This window comes from Aulonocara stuartgranti, assembly GCF_965226115.1.
Source record: "Aulonocara stuartgranti genome assembly, chromosome: 3".
Classification (NCBI taxonomy): Eukaryota; Metazoa; Chordata; class Actinopteri; order Cichliformes; family Cichlidae; genus Aulonocara; species Aulonocara stuartgranti.
The window spans coordinates 74,254,539-74,274,875 of record NC_138941.1 but is presented as its reverse complement, the minus strand read 5'-3'; the positions used below and the strand labels follow the sequence as shown (position 1 = coordinate 74,274,875).

At 44.3% G+C, this 20,337-nt stretch overlaps 2 protein-coding genes and 1 long non-coding RNA gene across 5 annotated transcripts in view; 1 reads left to right on the top strand and 2 right to left on the bottom strand.

Annotated features, from left to right (window-relative positions):
* The window catches only part of LOC309703515 (butyrophilin-like protein 2), a 227,160-nt gene that overhangs the window by 90,713 nt on the left and 116,110 nt on the right, over window positions 1-20,337 (top strand). For 2 of the 3 annotated variants that reach the window (XR_014275914.1, XR_014275915.1), the window contains exons 4-6: window positions 36-134; window positions 888-1,000; window positions 8,588-8,801. Coding sequence is in view for 1 of the 3 variants with exons in the window: in XM_082528406.1 (XP_082384532.1) it covers window positions 36-134; window positions 888-1,214; window positions 12,402-12,719; window positions 12,796-12,887 (836 nt within the window). In the remaining 2 variants the exon portion in view is untranslated. Of the gene's footprint in view, window positions 1-35; window positions 135-887; window positions 1,215-8,587; window positions 8,802-12,401; window positions 12,720-12,795; window positions 13,169-20,337 lie in introns of those variants that run through there. The other variant, XM_082528406.1, reaches the window with a different exon arrangement.
* The window catches only part of ephb4b (eph receptor B4b), a 230,111-nt gene that overhangs the window by 167,283 nt on the left and 42,491 nt on the right, over window positions 1-20,337 (bottom strand). The gene's annotated exons all lie outside the window — the stretch shown is intronic.
* LOC309703737 lies at window positions 16,468-19,189 on the bottom strand. The gene is made up of 2 exons (XR_014276003.1): window positions 18,680-19,189; window positions 16,468-16,860 (listed from the first exon to the last, which is right to left on the bottom strand). It is a non-coding gene; the product is annotated as an uncharacterized lncRNA (long non-coding RNA).

The window sequence follows — 20,337 nt, the reverse complement described above, 5'->3', positions numbered from 1 at the left end:
GAAATCATGACATTATTTTTGATATTGGTCCACAGAACGGTTTCCATCCTGGGCCAAAGCTCTCCTGGTTCTCCTGGTTCTTCTTGTGGTTTCTGGAGGTCTTCTATTTTATTTCCGGCACTATTTCATGTCAGGTGAGTGTCTCCTACTACACTACCCATAATGCCGATGGTCAGCAGGTGTCCTCTGGTGGCTCCTTGACTGCGGCTCACACAAACTTGTTCCAGAAGCTGAAAGAGTTGAGAGTTACAAACAGCTGATACTGAGAGCTGAAGAGAAACTTCCAGGTTTGTTCCAGAAGTCAGAAAACCTCCTTCAGACTCAGTCATTGATCAGTGAAACAGCTCCACAACATGACTTTACTAAACAGTGTGTGTGCTTCACTGCATTGATCTGACACAGAGACTGCATGTGTACTTTATTTATCCCTGTAAAAGTCGTACTAAGAATAAAATCTCTTTCCAAGAGAGGCCAGCAGAGTGCAGCAGATGTGAAAACAACCAATACAAGTGAACAGAAATGTGAATAATATATAATAAGTTTACATTGTTGTAAACCAAGTATTGTTTCAGCATTTTGCTGTTTTCTAATAATATTACAAGAAATGGTCCCAATACAGAAATCTGTGGAAATCCATGCCTAGTTTTACTTTTTGAAGAAAACTCCTCATTTACATGAACAAACTGGAATCTATCAGATGTGATTCAAACCACTGCAGTAAATTTCCTTTTAATAACTCTGGTGTGTTCTAGTGTTTGTAGTAAAATGTTGTGGTCTACACTGAGGTCTAACAGGACAAGCACAGAAATAAGTCCACTATAACAGGTCATGAGGAGAACATTAGTAACCTTCACTACAGCTCATGTTGTGCTTTGTTGTCCTCTCAGTTTACCAGGTGGGGGTGGATTCAGGGGTGGAGTCTGTCTTGTTGCCCTGCAAAGCCACAGTTTGGCTGCCTAAAGATGCTAAAGTGGAGTGGAAGGACAAAAACAACAGGAAGGTCCACGTGTATGAGAACGGCTCTGACCAGCCTGAAGAACAGGACGATAAATACAAGAACCGAACTAAGACGAAGAGAAACTTACTGGAACCTGGAGACCTCAGTCTGACCCTGCAATACCCCACAGATGGAGACAACTCCACCTATACCTGCACCGTCTACAACAGGGAGGGAAACATGCTGATGACGAAACAAGTGGAGCTAAAAGTCAGAGGTCAGTGCTGTAGATACAGATACAGGCTGCATCAAAGTGTCACATGTAGTTCTCTCACATCAGTTGGATTATATCTATAGCAGCAAACAGCAGCTGAGACACAAATCTTTGTCTGTGTTAATAAAGTTGGATCAGTTCAAATAGTTTGTTGCTCTGCACTTGAAAGCTGTAGTTTTTCTAATGCACCACCTTCATGTTTCCTTCATATTTGAATCCCCCTGTAGATACTGACAGGTAACCATGTCACACAGAGCTCAAGCCTTTGAATCCAGCTGTGATTGTTGAGTTTCTATTGAATGCCATCCATCCATCTTCATCCGCTTTATGGGTCGTGGGGGCAGCAGCCTAAGCAAAGAGGCCCAGACCTCCCTCTCCCCAGCCACCTCCTCCAGCTTATCGGGGGGAACACCAAGGCGTTCCCAGGCCAGCCGAGAGATATAATCTCTCCAGCGTGTCCTGGGTCTGCCCCGGGGCCTCCTCCCGGTGGGACATGCCCGTAACACCCAGGAGGCATCCTTGTCAGATGCCCGAACCACCTCAGCTGGCTCCTTTCGATGCGGAGCAGCAGCTGCTCTACTCTGAGCCCCTCCCGGATGGCCGAACTTCTCACCCTATCTCTAAGGGAGAGGCCAGCCACCCTTCGGAGGAAGCTCATTTCCGCCGCTTGTATCCGCGATCTCGTTCTTTCGGTCACTACCCACAGCTTGTGGCAATAGGTGAGGGTAGGGACGTAGATCGACCGGTAAATTGAGAGCTTCGCTTTTACACTCAGCTCCCTCTTCACCACGACGGACCGGTGAAGCGTCCGCATTACTGCAGCTGCAGCCCCAATCCGTCTGTCGATCTCCGGCTCCCTTCTCCCATCACTCGCGAACAAGACCCCGAGATACTTGAACTCCTCCACTTGGGGCAGGAACTCATCCCCGACCCGGAGTGGGCACTCCACCCTTTTCCGGCTGAGAACCATGGCCTCAGATTTGGAGGTGCTGATCCTCATTCCCGCTGCTTCACACTCGGCTGTGAACCGTTCCAGTGCGAGCTGGAGGCCCTCACCCGATGAAGCCAACAGAACCACATCATCCGCAAAAAGCAGAGATGAGATTCTGAGGCCACCAAAGCGAAAGCCCACCGCCACTTGGCTGCGCCTAGAAATCCTGTCCATAAAAATTATGAACAGAACCGGAGAAAAAGGGCAGCCCTGGCGGAGCCCATCACCCACCGGGAACGAGTCCGACTTATTGCGGGCAATGCGAACCAAGCTCTTGCAACGGTTGTATAGGGATCGAATGGCCCGTAGCAATGGGCCAGACACCCCATACTCCCGCAACACCTCCCACAGGACACCCCGAGGGACACGGTCGAATGCCTTCTCCAAGTCCACAAAACACATGTAGACTGGTTGGGCAAACTCCCATGCACCCTCAAGTATCCTTGAGAGGATAAAGAGCTGGTCCAGTGTTCCGCGACCAGGACGAAAACCGCATTGTTCCTCCTGTATCCGAGGTTCGACTAGCGGACGAACTCTCCTTTCCAGCACCCTGGCATAGACTTTCCCAGGGAGGCTGAGGAGTGTGATCCCCCTGTAGTTGGAACACACCCTCCGGTCCCCCTTCTTAAAGATGGGGACCACCACCCCGGTCATTCTTTCTATTGAATGGACTTTTTCAAATCCAGCTGTAGGCCTGTGTTTGTGAGCTCATTAACAGCTGTTTGTTTAGAGAGACATGGTCCTCACAGGACAGCCACTACAAACATATGATTTTATAGAATATGATGCATTACTGCAGATTCAACACAATAGAAAGGATTTGAAATGAGCTCAGCCTTAAACATGTGCAGCAGTAATATTGATCCACAGACACTGATGGGAACATTTTTCTGCACAATAAGTACTTTGACTTTTCATACTTTATGTACAATTTGCTAGTACTGCAGTTTTGTGTGTAGTGAGGTGTTTTCATGGTGTTTTATTGGTGCTTTTACTAAAGGAAGGCTTCTATCAAATTCTTCCAAATGTTGTCAAACTGAGCTGTGTGATGAAGTGAGTGTGACAGAAGCACTCAGACTGTGTTTCTTACTTTGTTGTCCTCTCAGTCCCCCAGGTGGAGGTGGATTCAGGGGTGGAGTCTGTCCAGCTGCCCTTAAACACCACACTTCACCTGCCTGAAGATGTTACAGTGGAGTGGAAGGATAACAATGCAAAGGTCCACGTGTATGAGAACAGCTCTGACCAGCCTGAAGAACAGGACCAGGTTTACAGAGACCAAACGAAGATGAATGAAGACCTGCTGAAAACTGGAGACCTCAGTCTGACCCTGAAACACCCCACAGATGGAGACAACTCCACCTACACCTGCACCGTCTACAGCAGGGAGGGAAACATCCTGATGATGAAACAAGTGGAGCTGAAAGTCAGAGGTCAGTGCAGTAGATACAGGTCAAAGGTCAGACTCATGATGGTGGTTCAGTCTCAGTGGGCTCCATCCAATAATGTCACAGTGTTAGCATGTCTGATGTTTGTGGCTGTTTTGGTTTTTCTTTGATTTCCAGCCAAATGTAAAAGCTTCAGCAGATGAACTGTAGGAGCAAAGTTCATGTGTGAGACTTCATCTGAAAGGTAACATCTTCTAGTTTCTGAACATGTGTTTGTTTAGCATGTGGCTAAAACACAGGCTAAGCTACGTCAGCTCAAATCTCAGTAACAACCTTCTTTGGTCCTCATCTATAATCAGTCGTATCTGAGTCACAATAACTAGAAGATGATTTCTAGCAGAAGTGTGAAAATCTCCACATCCTTTCTCCATGTTATCATCCAAAGCTGTGTGAAGTTTCAGAGCTCTGCAGCTAACAGAGACTTTCAGTTTGCTGCTCTCTTCCTCTGACAGCTCCATTCTTAGGGAGCGTTAGTTCTCTGTTTCACTTTATTCCACTTATTCAGTCTGATGTTCTCTGATCTGTTTCTCTTGTTTAGTGTCTTAAATGCTGCCAGTGCCTCTCTTTGCTGTAACCAACCTTTCTCTTCATTTCTGAGCTTTTTAAGGACTTTAACTGATGCATCAACCTTTGAAAATGAAAAGAAATCAGTCAGATTCATGGCTGCATCAAAGTGTCAACGCCGCCAAGGATGGTCCCAAGCCCGGCTGCAAAAGGAGGGTGGTCCCCTGCCGAATCGACCAGAACCAGCTTTCTGGGGAAATGGGGCATGAAACTGTATAGATCCAAATCGATCAACGTCGCACATTCAAGATACTGCACGAGGGACTCAGGATGCTAGTGAGAAGTGGACTACTGTCCAAGGTAATATTCGAATTTCACTGAAAGTGGCAATCAACATTGGTGTATGGAATGTCCGCAAGGGACATCACGTTGGCCAGAACGAGATCATCGTGCAAGAGATCCAGCGCTGAAACATCCAAATTGCAGCTTTGTCTGAACTTCGTCTAATGGGATCAGGTACTACCAGCATCAAGCCCTCTTCCTCCAATGAACCCATGACACTCTATTATTCTGGGGTAGAAAAGTGTTAAGCAAGCGACGGCTTCAACCAGTGTCCTCGCTTTCCAACCCATTTCAGAACGCCTTGCCACCCTAACCATCAAAGGAACGATCACGACGCACAACACCTCTGCCTATGCATCAACAGAGACCAGCTTGGATGCGGCCAAGGACAACTTCTATAACAGTCTTTGACTCATCTTGGACGCAACTCAAAAGACTGACCTCATCATTATTGCCGGTGATCTGTGTGCCCACGTTGGATCTGAACGACTTGGCTGGGAGGCTACCTTGGGTCATTCCCGCCATGGAGAGATCAACTACAACGGACTTCATCTTTTCTCCTCTGCTGCGACCAACAAAATGGTCATCGGGAATACCATCTTCCAGCACCCCATTAAACACCAGCTCAGCTGGAGAAATCCTAGTGGAAAGGATTCGGCAATGCAAGACTATGTGCTAATAAATGCCCGATTCTGATCATCCCTTCAAGATGTCTGTGCAATGAGGGGCTGTGGCTTTGATCACTACCTTGTTTGTGCTCAACTACAATTGAAACTCGAGCACATGAAGCAGACGCCATCCAAGTTTACAAATTTACATTTGAAAATTTGCGATAACGATATAACTGACGATATAATTTACACAAGATAAAATACTTAACAACTCCACAACTTTATTAGTGCAAAAAAAAAAACCCATCAGTGTATTTTCACTTAAAAAAGCAGCTGTTTTTTATGTCCATTAAAAGTTATATAAACATTTAACAGTGCAAATGCAAATTCCTCGCTGACAGTGTAACCAAAAGGCATTTCCAGTAGAAACTGTCCGACATATCCTCAGCATAACCATGTATAATATCCACAAAACTTAAAAAGAGGTTATACACAACACAATACAGTAATATTATGGTGAAGTACAGTATGTATCACTCCGCCAGGCCCCTGACTATGATAGCCATAATGCTCCCACAATCCATCAAGCTGTGCGGCTTCGTAGCTTAGCAATGTCGTACTAAAACATTTGACAGATTTTCGAGCGCTGTGTACCTCATAAATCGTTTCGGGGTCAGTAAGCACAACTAGAATTCATATGTAAGGCACACGGGATTATAAGGGGCACTGTCGATTTTCAGAAAAATCAAAGGATTGGTTTTAAGTGTGCCGTATTTTCCAAAAAACACAGTAATAACGACGGCCTGCTAGTATGCTCTACCAAACATTTTGCTTTGGTGTGTATCTGACGGACGAAAGCTAAACCAGTTCCACACCGCTGAAGTTGCAGCGTTTTTACAAACCAACTCTGGTTCATCTGTTTCATTCAATGATCCGCTTTCTCCCTTCTCATTCTCCGTCGCCGCCATGCTTTTTCCACCATGTGCGTATGAAAACAAAGGCACTGCACATGCGCGTTTTACCCATATTCTATTGCAATATTTCATTTCCTTATCATTGCCTAACATTATACCGGTATTACCGTGAACGGTATGATATGGCCCAGCCCTAATTCCAACACGCCTTTTTGAATTGTTTTGCACTGCTGGCTGATTCAGACAATGTGGATAAAGAAGAGCAAAAAATTGCTAAGGCCATCCTTGAAAGTGCCCGCCTACTCTGTCCCCCAACCCGGCACCACACCCAGTTATGGATATCCGACAAACGTCTCGATCTGGTAGCAGAGCGCAAGAAAGGAGAACTGGTAGACCTTGAGCGTTACCGGCTGCTCAATCAAGAAGTATGCAGGATGATGAAGAGGGACCGGAAAGCTTACTGGAACCAAGTGGCTGAAGACCTGGAAGTGGCATCGTCGAGACATGACTACCCCACACTTTACTGCTCATTGCGTCGTCTAAGCAGCAAATCGAAGTCCACAAATGACAAGATCAAGAAGGCTGATGCTACCTTTGTGCGCTCAGTAACTGAACACCTGCATTGTTGGAAGGAATTCTTTGATGGCCTCTACAATAATGACATGCTGCAAGGCCGAACTGAAGTGCCTCCCGAAATCGACCCCCCCCCCATGCACCAATGTCAGATGCCGAACCAACAATTGAAGAAGTTAAACATGCAGTCCATGCATGCTATCTTTGCCAAAAATGATGCTGGACCAAGTAACTGTGGAATCAATTAAAACAGCCTCCTTTCTCAACTTAATGGACTAATTCAACAGATCTAGAGAACAGATGAGATACCGAAAAGGTGGAGGAAGGTAATTACCATCTCACTTTACAAGAAAGGTGACACCCGAGAGTGCGAGAACTATCGTGGAATCAGCCTTCTTTCCATCACTGGTGAGGTCTTAATGAAAATCGTTCAGTCATGCCTACAAAAGCATCATGAGCAGGCAAGCAGAGAAGAGCAAGCCAGCTTTCAACCTGGGCGCCGATGCTGTGATCAGATCATCGTTCTTCACCAGCTGATTGAGCGAAGGGTTCGATGTGGACAGTCGACAGTGATTGCCTTCATTGACCTAAGGTCTGCTTTCGATTGCATCAATCAGACTGCCCTGTGGAGAATGTTGGAAGCAGAACATGTCCCCAAGAAGATCTTTACCCTCCTCAAATCAGCCTATCACGGCTTGCCTTTTGATGTAGCAGAACCCCGCCCACCGGAGAGTGCATGATGCACCCAAGAAGACTTGGATCAAGCAATTTGAAGACTATCTTAAACAACGACGTCTAACACTCGAGCAAGCGAAGGTGAGGGCAAGAGACCACAAGGCCTTGATATGCATCGTTGATCAAGATGGAGACCCTACGGCACACACAGTGACATATATGGCTTCGTGGACAACCTCCCCTGCCAAGTTCCAGCTAGGGACAAAAGACCGAGAAGAAGAATCAAAGTATCACATGTAGTTCTCCCAAATCACCTGGATTATATCCATAGCAGCAAACAGCAGCCAATATACAAATCTTTGTCTGTGTTAATAAAGTTGGATCAGTTCAAATAGTTTGTTGCTCTGCACTTGAAAGCAGCAGTTTTTCTAATGCACCACCTTCATGCTTCCTTCATATTTGAATCCCCCTGTAGATGCTGACAGGTAACCATGTCACACAGAGCTCAAGCCTTTGAATCCAGCTGTGACTGTTGATTTTCTATTGAATGGACTTTTTCAAATCCAGCTGTAGGCCTGTGTTTGTGAGCTCATTAACAGCTGTTTGTTTAGAGAGACGTGGTCCTCACAGGACAGCCACTACAAACATATGATTTTATAGAATATGATGCATTACTGCAGATTCAACACAATAGAAAGGATTTGAAATGAGCTCAGCCTTAAACATGTGCAGCAGTAATATTGATCCACAGACACTGATGGGAACATTTTTCTGCACAATAAGTACTTTGACTTTTCATACTTTATGTACAATTTGCCAGTACTGCAGTTTTGTGTGTAGTGAGGTGTTTTCATGGTGTTTTCTTGGTGCTTTTACTAAAGGAAGGCTTCTATCAAATTCTTCCACATGTTGTCAAACTGAGCTGTGTGATGAAGTGAGTGTGACAGAAACACTCAGACTGTGTTTCTCTGCTTCATCAAGTCAAATCTGGTCCTCAGAGACTGAATAAAGTCCTGTCCCACTAACAGCAGCTCCAACAGTCTGTTCACTGCTTTCTTCCTGTCAGTCTTCATCTTTCTGCTGCGTCTCCTCTTCACACTGACCACTTTCTATCTAACAGTGAGCTCCCAGTGAAGCAGCAGCATTCAGCCTGTTAGAGTCAACACAAATGTCTCCATCCAAGCTCATGTTGTGCTTTGTTGTCCTCTCAGTCCCCCAGGTGGAGGTGGATTCAGGGGTGGAGTTTGTCCAGCTGCCCTTAAACACCACACTTCACCTGCCTGAAGATGTTACAGTGGAGTGGAAGGATAACAATGCAAAGGTTCATGTGTATGAGAACGGCTCTGACCAGCCTGAAGAACAGCACCAGGTTTTCAGAGACCGAACGAAGATGAATGAAGACCTGCTGAAAACTGGAGACCTCAGTCTGACCCTGAAACACCCCACAGACTGGGACAACTGGACCTACACCTGCACCGTCTACAGCAGGAAGGGAAACATCCTGCTTAAGAGACAAGTGGAGCTGAAAGTCAGAGGTCAGTGCTGTAGATACAGGTCGAAGGTCCGAGGTCATGTAGGAGTTTATTCTCTAAAACCTTTTAGTTTGAATCTATTTTTAAGTTCATTCCAATAAAATAAATTCTTTGATGTTTTCATTTAAGAGCAAAATTGTCAGGCCGAGCCACTGTGTGTTGAAATGAACAAACTAAAAAGACCATTAAAAATGGAGTTGAAATGATCCTGACTTCAAAATAAAAGCCTCTGGCATGAGTTGAGTTTGGATCAAATCAATAGTTTTGTTAGTTTAGTCCAAACCAATGTAAATGTATAAATATCAATAGTTTTAAAGCTGCTGAGATCATTCAAACACTTTGATCCAGTCATTTGGATGTTGTCAAATGTCAACCAACCAACACAGGATCCACAGTCAGAGTCAAAGTGGAGTTCTAGCATGGACGTGACGCTCCAAGAAGCTTCAGACAGACAGTGTTCTCCAAAAGTTCTGCTCTAAAAGGAAACTTTGAGCTGGCTCTGTGATTGTTGTAGTCAGAAGGATGGAGGCTGGATCTTTGATGAGTGCTTGCACACAGGCTGTCTTTAAGTATTCTGGGACACAGCCAGAGGACAGACGAGTGTTCATTATTGGAAGCAGCCGAGGGGCAGGGACATCCCAAACTTCACTCAGCAACTTTGGAGGAATCATATCTACACAGCTTGATGAGCGTTTCCTCACTCGATTCCATAATCTGATGAAAACTTGCAGGATTTCAAAGACGGTCCACTGAGCTCCAAAGAGCTCCAAAGGGCTGTGCTTATTAGAATGAATTAAAGGAGAGAAATTACTTTACATTAGCAAGAAGCACGTTGATGTTCAAAACATCAGAGTTCACAGACTAGACAGTCCTCTCCAGATTTCATCATGTTTCTGTTCAAAACAACAAGTAACAAAGAGTCAATGTACAGAGATGAGGTTCAGCAGCTGGTGTTTTGGTGCAGCCAAAACAACCTGTCACTGAATGTGGACAAAACCAAGGAGAGAATCGTCGACTTTAGGAATGGTAAATTGCCTGTACTTGTATAGCGCTTTTGCAAAGACATGCACCACTCATACACCACTCAGCACCCACGGTTCGACAGTAGAGACTGTTAACAGCACCAAGTTCCTGGGAGTTCACATCTCAGACGACCTCACCTAGACCATCAACACCACCTCCATCACCAAAAAGGCCAAGAACTTCAAGTAAAGAGTTTTCCAAAAAGTTGATTCTGTTCATCTGGACGTAGCGTTTTGTGGGAGAAACGTTTCGTCACACGTCCAAGTGACTTCTTCAGTCTCAGCTGACTGCAGGTTTCCCCAATCTTATAAACAGTACATTTGCATAATGACTGAAACCAGCCCACTGAAGGAACAATGGAAGGAAAGAGGAAAGAGGTTCAACTCTTTTTAAGAAGGCTTCAAGGCATCCAAGAAAGTCCAGCAAGTGCCAGGATCGTCTCCTAAAGAGGATTCAGCTGTGGGATCGGAGTGCCAACAGTGCAGAGCTTGCTCAGGAATGGCAGCAGGCAGGTGTGAGCGCATCTGCACGCACAGTGAGGCAAAGACTTTTGGAAGATGGCCTGGTGTCAAGAAGGGAAGCAAAGAAGCCACTTCTCTCTAAAGAAAGCATCAGGGACAGATTGATCTTCTGCAGAAAGCATGGTGAATGGACTGCTGAGGACTGGGGCAAAGTCATATTCTCCGATGAAACTCAGATTGTTTGGGGCATCTGGAACAAGGCTTGTCTGGAGAAGAAAAAGTGAGTGCTACCATCAGTCCTGTGTCATGCCAACAGTAAAGCATCCTGAGACCATTCATGTGTGGGGTTGCTTCTCATCCAAGGGAGTGAGCTCACTCACAATTTTGCCCAAAAACACAGCCATGAATAAAGAATCGTACCAACACATCCTCCAACAGCAACTTCTTCCAACAATCCAACAACAGTTTGGTGAAGAACAAAGCATTTTCCAGCACGATGGAGAACCGTGCCATAAGGCAAAAGTGATAACTAAGTAGCTCGGGGAACAAAACGTTGAAATTTTGGGTCCATGGCCTGGAAACTCCCCAGATCTTAATCCTATTGAGAATTTGTGGTCAATCATCAAGAGGCGGGTGGACAAACAAAAACCCACTAATTCTAAGAAACTCCAAGAAGTGATCATGACAGAATGGGTTAATATCAGTCAGGATTTGGCCCAGAAGTTTAGAGCATGCCCAGTCAAATTGCAGAGGTCCTGAAAAAGAAGGGCCAACACTGCAAATACTGACTCTTTACATAAACGTCATGTAATTGCCAATTAAAGCCTTTGAAACGTATGAAGTACTTGTCATTATATTTCAGTACATCACAGAAAAAAATGACACAAAGATCTAAAAGCAGTTTAGCAGCAAACTTTGTGAAAACTAATATTTGTGTCATTCTCAAAACTTTTTCCACGACAGTGTATACCCCCTTTACCCCAGTCTTTATGTTTATTCATGTTCTTTCTCTTACTGTATTTGTTGTTGTTCTTTTGCACTGAATGTAACTGGAGCCTCGTCATCTTGTCTCTCTATGTACTGTACTGTGTATAGTAGAGATAATAGTAAAGTTTACTTTGACTTTGACTTGACAAACATAAATTCCAGTTTGAGGAAGTGGGAGCGCTGTTTGGAGTCCGGTTGGTGCCCATGTGGATAAGGATGGTGTCGGCCTCCGGACGGGATCGTATTCTGCCAGGAAACTTGTCTAAAACGTCCCAGAGCGTCGGGCCGGGAAAAGACAGAGCGCACGCCTCCTTTATTGTGAAATTCCTCACCATGGTAACTGAACACATCAGCTGGTCTGCAGCAGGTCATGTTCAGAGTTTGAGGCTCAAAGTGTCCCATTTTCACTGATTGTTTCCCCACGACATGCTTCACGTGTGATATGGATCCTCTGCTGAAGGAATCTGCTTTCTATCCACAACCTGTTGATCCGTGTCTGACTAACAGCAGCGCAGGAAGCCCTGCAGTTACAGAGAAACTGTCTGAGTCGCATTGTTGCTGCAGTTTACCTGCAACTGCTGTGAAGAAAAAGTCTCACTGTGTTTGTGTTTGGTCCTAATCTGCTGCCTGTCTGTTTGACATGCTGGATTTCCAGCTGATAGATGACAGATTAGAAACTGATCAGTCTATTGATCACACAATATTCCATCAATAGAATTGATTTGACTTTGATTTGTGTAACAAAGTGATTTCCACGTCTCCTTCATGATGTGACAGTGTCAGAGCTGAATGCACTTGTAGAGTATCATGTTTTTATGGCTCACATTTAAAGTGTTGCAGCTCTAATGTACAGCTGTCATATTAGAAATAGAAGCAGCTCTGATTTTAGTGCTCAAAGAAATCTATGAAGTGATGAATTCACACATGAACAGTTTTCTGCAGCGTTCCTCTCGGCCTTATTTGCAGCTCCACTCTTGTTTTTGCTCTAATAATTATTTCTCTCCATGAGCTGTTTCTCTGCCTGAAGGAGGCGCCACTCCATCGCTTCATTTAGTGCAGAACAAGAGTCACATGATGCTCTGAACACCAATCACACTTTGTACAGCTCATGTTGTGTTTGTTGTCCTCTCAGTCTGTCAGGTGGAGGTGGAGGAGGGGGTGGAGTCTGTCCAGCTGCCCTTCAAAACCACACAAAACCTGCCTGAAGATGCTGAAGTTGTGTGGATATGTAAAGAACCTGAATACAGGAAGGTCCACGTGTATAAGAACGGCTCTCACAAACAGCACCAGGTTTACAGAGACCGAACGAAGATGAATGAAGACCTGCTGAAAACTGGAGACCTCAGTCTGACCCTGAAACAGCCCACAGATGGAGACAGTGGAGAATATGTGTGTGATGTCTGGAGGAACGGACGGGTTAGATTCAAAACAGTGCAGCTCAAAGTTAAAGGTTTGTTTGTGTGTGTGTGTGTGTGTGTGTGTGTGTGTGTGTGTGTCTCTCTGACTGTCTTGTGTCTCCTCTGCAGGGAGAGTTCAGGTCCAGGATCAAACAGGGGACATCAGGAACAGAAGCAGCTCCATTGATCCGACTCCTCTGATGGCTGATCAATCAGTTTGATCTGTGTGTTCTTTGATTATTGATCAGTGATGTCAGAGTGGAGTCAGTGTGATGTTGTTGTTGTGTGTTTGAGACTTTTAGTGTCCATGAAGGTCTCTGCTGCCGTAGATCCTCTGAACTGTGACAGAGGTCTCACTCTGGAGGAAACTCTCAGCACTTTCCAGCAGCTCCTCCATCATGGAGGACGTTCCCTCACTGTAACAGGTGGAGGAGAGAGGAGAGGAAGCACAGGTGGATCCTCTGAGGAAGAGGAGCGTCCTACAAACCACACGATCACATGACCAGAGGGGCGTGGGCTTCAGTGGTACTAATAAAGGAACAGTGCACATGTTCCACTTTGAGACGGCACACTAACAGACCACCACTACCCAGTTTATTACTGGCTAATGTGCAGTCTCTGGAGAAAAAGCTGTGCGAGCTTCGGGCAGAGATCTCGTTCAAGCGAGAGATGCAGAACTGCTGCGTGATCTGCCTCACAGAAACCCTTTCTATCGGACAAGGTACCAGACTCCGCAATACAACTACCGGGGTTCTATTTGCACCGCAAGGGAAGGTCACAGGATCTTACTGGGAAAAGCAGAGGCGGTGGTGTGTGTTTCATGATCAACAATAGCTGGTGTGATTATGCGAACGTGCACCCAGTTAAATCCTTCTGCTCACCGGACCTGGAGAACCTGATGATTAAGTGCCGGCCATTCTGGCTACCAAGGGAATTTACAGCAGTGATTATTACGGCTGTTTACATTCCCCCACAAGCCGACACTGACTGTGCACTCAGGGATCTGTACAGCGCGATCAGCAGTGAGGAAACCGCACACCCAGAGGCGGCGTTTATCACGACCGGGGACTTTAACAAAGGAAACCTGAAGAAAGTTTCACCAAAACTCCACCAACACATCCATTTCAACACTCGTGGATAGTGATGCGCGAATCATGAACGAATCGTTCAATACTCGAGAATCACTTTACTGACTCATGAATCATGATTCACAAGCCCAACTGACTCACTGACTCATCCCTGTTGTTGTTAGCAGCAATGTATCTAGCTTATAATTAAAATTGTGGAGAAAAACACAACATCCAGTATCGAAACAAAAATATTTCTGCTCTTAACTGGAAGAAAAAACCCTGAGTAGAAGCTCACATCAAGAAAATAGCTCCTCGGTTCACAGTAGCATCGCTCTGCTAACATGCTAACAGCACATTTGAGCTACTCATCCCCCTCCCTCCTGTGCTGAATCGTAAGCGTAAGCGAATCACTCACTCACTCACCCCCTCCCTCCTGGCTCACAGCTTCTTCTTCTTCTTGGTTGGCAACCAATGTTAAGGCGCATTACCGCCCCCTGGCTCACAGCTCAGTGGACGTTTAGATGAGAAAATATATATTTGACACATTTAAGGAAAATACTGATAAAATAAAAATAAACAAAATAAATGTTTATTAAGCAATTTTGATAGGAAATTGCTTAATTTTAGAAATGTTTTTGCTCTTTTTTGCTCTATAAAATAGTTGTTTTCTTTTAGAATCATTCATCTTAGCAGTAGGATTTACATGAAAAGAGAAACAAATTAAGTTTGAGTGAAAATGTACATTTTTTGCACTCTCTGGTCAACTGACTCAGTGAATCAAATGACTCAAAAAAATCGATTCACTTTGGTGAGTGACTCATTAAAACTCGATTCAGTTAAAAGAATCAAATTTACCATCACTACTCGTGGAGACCGGCTACTTGACCACTGCTACATTTCCTTCCAGGATGCGTACGAAGCCCTCCCCCACACCTCATTCGGCCAATCAGACCACCGCTCCATCCTGCTCCTGCCCGCCTACAGGCAAAAGCTGAAACATGAAGCTCCAACGCTGAGGGCGGTGCACCGTTGGTTGGACCAATCAGAGTCCACGCTGCGGGAGTGTTTTGATCACGAGGACTGGGAATGGTTTCATGTGGCTGCTAATGACATTGATGAGTACACAGACTCAGTCTGCGGCACATGGGCACGGCACTGGCGGCAAGGAGCGCCGCTTTTGCCTCCGCGAACACATCGGATTACAAACATGCATATTACCAACTCCAGAAGACAATCAAAGCAGCCAAACGTGAGTACAGGGACAGGGTGGAGCAACAGTTTGACAACCCTCGGAGTATGTGGCAGACTGGGGGACATCTCGGGCCCTCCAAGGTTTGGAGGCCTATCTCCACCCACCACCACTTCCCCTGCCGGTGGCGGACTCCCTCAGGTATCGGTGCGTTGGTGGTTCTTTGTATCTGGGGGTGGGCGTCCGGGTACACACCGGCTCACTCCTTGGCGGCCGCTTATTGGGGCTCGCTCGGGCCACTTTGGAGGTGGGGTGCCCCCGGCCTCTCGGCCTGGGGCTCGGTCACTCAGGCACAGCTGGCTGCCGGCGGAGCTCACGGGCGCGTCACTGCAACTCCCCCTGGCTTCTGCTCCGCGGCTGCTGAATGAGCTCTCATCTGGGACTCTCCTTAGCTCTTACTGGGACAGTGGCGCGGCTGCCCCTCTGTGGGTCTTCCTTGGTCTCTTGTGTTCTGGGGGCCTCTGGATGTCTGGAGTTTAGATCTCCTCCATACCTGCTTGATACCATAGAGGACAGGGCTGTGGCTCCCCACACTCTCTAGCAGATTGTTACATGGAGAAACCTTTGGAATGCAAGCATGCTGATCCACACAGGTATGCACACAGGTGTACACATGGGTATTCACAGACGCGGACTACAGCTTTCTTGGCTGCTGCCTCAAAGCACACTGTGCGCTGTCTATCTTGCGTGCTGCACAATATCGTTTATTATTTAGTAACTATTGATATCTATGACTAGCTAGTTTATTGTGATGGTGCTTTGTTTTCTCTATTATTATGTTGCTCTTTGTTGTTTGCTGTCTCCCCTGTTTTTTTTGTTTTTCTTTCTCTCCATACAGGTGACCCAGGAGTTTGTTTTTTTTCTCTCTTCCCCCCCTTCTCACCGTCTCTTCTCCCCTTTGGTTTTCTTTCTTCCTCTCCCCCTCTTTCTTTCATTCTTTCCCCCTGTCCTATTAAAAAAAAAAAAAAAAAAGGATGACAAAGGATGAACTGAAGCTCCGCCATCACGTGATGTCACATGCTGCTGTTTCTGATGTCACTTCCAGAAAAAAAAAATAAAAATACTAAATGTAGCACCCAACTCAAGTAGCTCTGGATTAACCCTCGGTTAAGATGGTGATAGTACTCTGAGCGGGGCCCTGGGTACGTTACTTATTTTATTGGTAAACAGGAGAAACGATAGCTAACCAGTTTTAACCTTTGTACTTAGAAATCTTAATGTTGGCGGTGCCTCCACTTAGTGAAAATAAGGAGTTCTGTCTAATCTTCACTAAGAATAATGAATTTATCTAACATGTTAAACCTCTCTTTTACCTTTTTAGTAACCCTTATCACTTATAAACTCTGTAAATCATAAATATGACACAACACAAAACTTTGAATTCAAAATGTAAGATTTAGTCAAAACAAAGTATGATTTAAATAAAAATAAAAAATACAATATTCCCAGTTCTGAAGTGTTCAATTGGATGGTTTTTTCCTCTTCACAATTCACAGTCAATGTTTTGGAAACAACACATTTATCCAAGATATTCCCCTTTTAAGTTCAGTTCAAATTTGTAACCTTTTAGAGCTCATTTACTGAAACCGTTGCAGGCCTGATCGTTGCTCGGGCTCGTTGGGCCAGAAAACACACAAATGGCCGCTTCGCTTGATAAACAAGCAGAAAACAAAACGCACGTGCTCGTGGCTACTCACATATCCTTCGGGCTAAGTGCGAGGACAAGCTGAGGGGCAGGCTCGGTTTGTGACCATGCGGCCTCCACTCGGCAACGTGGTCGGAATTAGCGGCATACATGGGCTGCTGAGCACACTGGGACAAACCCACGGAAATCCTATCCACAGCAGAAGGGTCCAGAGAATTCCTCTCGGTCCACTGTGCATTAGAGATTACTATTTAGTTCCATAGAGTAATCTGTAGCTTACATACTCAGCATACATAGCTAATAGGGGTGCAACGATATTCGTATCGATATTGAACCGTTCGATACAGTGCTTTCGGTTCGGTACGCATATGTATCGAACAATACAACATTTGTAATTTATTTTATCAACTTTCCTTCTGACGATGCTGTCTGTGTTGAGCGCTCAGTGAATCTGCGTTCGACTACTCCGCCTAGGCTGCACTGTTGAGCGCAGATCCACTGAGCACTCAACACAGACAGCATAGTCAGAAGGAAGAGCGCAGGGCAAGCTAGCAAGACACATGGACCTCCCCCACCCTCATTCAGATCTGGCGTTTGGAATTATTTTGGTTTTCATGTGACGTATGACCCTGAAGGTAAGCGAGTCATGGACTAAAGTAAAACAGTATGTTGGATGTGCCATGCAATGCTCAATTACATGGGTGGGAACTAGTGTGTTAGCGCAGTTAGCTCGTTAACGTGTTGGCCGTCTAGCCCCATGCACGGGGCGATCGGCGGTAGCTCGTTAACGGAGATTTGCCGTGTTGTGGCGTTAAGGTCATTTCAACGAGATTAACCTGAAAGCACTAGTGGGAACACAACGAATATGACTGCACATTTACACCGACATCATCCTAGTGCAAAGACCAAAACAACAAGCATGCTACTAACTTTAGCCGAGTCATTTAGACAGCTGTTAGCACATGATTCTCCTTATGCTGCTGAGAATATAGCCCAGAAGAAGCGGATAGTATAGCTTTTATTTTGGAAAGAGACATTTCTCTGTAATAAACTCTCTTTTCCAAAGATGAGTGATTCCTCAATCAGATACAGGGCTTGCAATATCGCTAGCCCGACGTCCTGGAGCTAGCGATTTTTTTCAGTCGGGCTACCAAAATCTATCTCTGCCCTGCCCGTCGGGCTATTGTAGGAAGGAAAAATATATGTCAATGCTTTTGCATTCTTTCAGAAATGTAGCTGGGTAATTATGTCATTGGCATCGGTGAGCCACTGTCAATATGTGACACATTGAAATCGCGTTTGAATTTGCGCTTGTTTTTTTGCTTTCACTTTGCAATCGTGCGAACTGTGTGTAGAGAGCGACAGCAATGATCTGTGAGTGATGATAATTTGTGCACCAATTCCTCTGACATCGTCTTATTAATCGTTAGCTTACTATGCAAACATGACAAGTGAAATCTCCCGCAGCTTAAACATGTGAGAGGTTGATCGCGCAGAGAATCGCTGAGCTTATGTGAGTGCGTGTGTAAAAGCATTTCAGTTCTGCTGAGCCAAATAAGACAGGTCAGGGTGAAGAAGTGACAGCCAAAGAAAAGCTTACCACAAAACGGAGAAGTTATGACAAATCAGACTATAAGGCAAAAAGAAAGTGCAGCTTTATGGTTTCATGGACAAAAGAATTTCTGTGGCTGCAATATGACGAGCTATATAACCAGGGCTGCACATAAGTGGTCCGCAGGTGCGCATTCGCTGTCAAAATAAAAAACACGCACAATTTAAAAACTGTACTTTTGAGTTAAAATATATATTTATAATTTTAATAAATGACAAATTAAAAAGGCATGAACATTTTTTTTGTATCGAAAAAATATCGAACCGTGACACCAAAGTATCGAACCGAACCGAACCGTGAATTTTGTGTATGTTGCACCCCTAATAGCTAATACAGGCTCTAAAATGCTAACATGCTAACTCGCGATTAACATCATACATTTTAAGTACTTATACATTCCGTTTAAGCTCAATGCTAACTCCACATTCAGTACTCACTCATCACAGGGCAAAACAGTCCATAACAGGAACGTAGACTCTGCATCCACGGCTGTTGTTTTGACTATTCTCCCGTTAGCTCTGGTACACAACCTCCTCCGGTAACGTGCTGCTGCCGACTCTCACTAGCTTAGTTTTTCTTTTCTTCGCCTCACTTAAATCCCGCCTTCCTTACGTCTGATTGGACAATAGGTTTACATCAACCAATGGGATAAAAACAAATACAAGATTGACAACCCAAAATGAGCTTGTAAAACAACTTGAAGCAAATACAAAGTTTTCCTTGTTTTACATTAGATAACAAACCTTTGGGTTTCTTGTAACTTTAACTCCATGAACACTTAAATTATAATTGACTTCTATTTATTGTGATTTTAAACACATTTTTAATGCATTTGAACTCTTGTTTTGTTTTTTTAAACACATATGAAATATTTACAATAAAGTTTTTACATGACAATATTTATATCCTTTTAACCTGTAGTGTCTAAAATAGATATTTGAGACCAGGCTACATAAACAATATATATAACTTATATAAACGTATATATAACTTAATATTACACACATGCAAAATCATATATACACACATATATATATATATATATATATATATATATATATATATATATATATATATATATTTCCTTTGCAGCAAAGGACAAACCACTGTAAGTTTTCAACTTTTTTACTAACGCTGGTTTTTACCCTTTAATTCATCCATTCTTCCATCATTCTGACTCAGGAAAACATTTGCAAGCTTTTAATGGGGATAAGTCGATTATATAAAAAGGCTTTTTCTAAATGTGTTTCACCCATTTCTCCAAAAATTAAGAAAATGCATGTAAAGTTGATTTATTATATTTACCCCGTTTTAGTACTTCTTAAAACAAGACTCAAAGTTGAGGTGGACCTGTGTTACTTTTGTGATTGAGCTTGTGAAACATTTCAACTCTTGTTTTTTTCTTGAACTGATTCAACCAAATTTTGGTTAGACATACACAGCTGTGTAACGCTGAAGTTTGACAGCATCCCTCATTTTGATATCTTTGTCCACATGAAACCTTCTGAAGCTTATATTTTAAAAAAGGCTTCATTACTCGAGGTTTTCCAACATAGTCCTCTTTGGTGACATCTGGTGGACAGAATGTGAACAGCAGCTTGAATCTACAAAGAAGATGAACGGCTTCATCACGACTGCCCACTCTGTAGAGCTGTGACACGTGACAGTTCTAAACAATTAAAATTGGCATGTGAATGAATGAAGTCTTTATTTGTCACTTGCACTTGCCTACAGGTGAAATTGGACCTTTTCTGACCATATATGCAATACAAAAACATCACATTGTCTATTTGATTAATAATTTCAGTATTAAACGTTTACCCTGGTGTGTTCTCCCTTTGCTTGTGACTTCACGATATTTGAAAACATACCAGATAGAAAAAATATTTAACCATCAACCCATCTCAGAGGAAGAGGAAGTTTGTTCCAGTCTGAGCGTCTGTCCAGTGTGAGGCCTGTGATTGGTTGACTGTTAGGAAGCAACAGTGACTTCCTGTTTTGTCCCTCAGCTGCTGACTCAGCTCAGTTCACCCATCCTCACACTGCTCTGTGGTGCTGAAGCACCAACATCCTGCCTGGAGGGAAGGTACCCCAC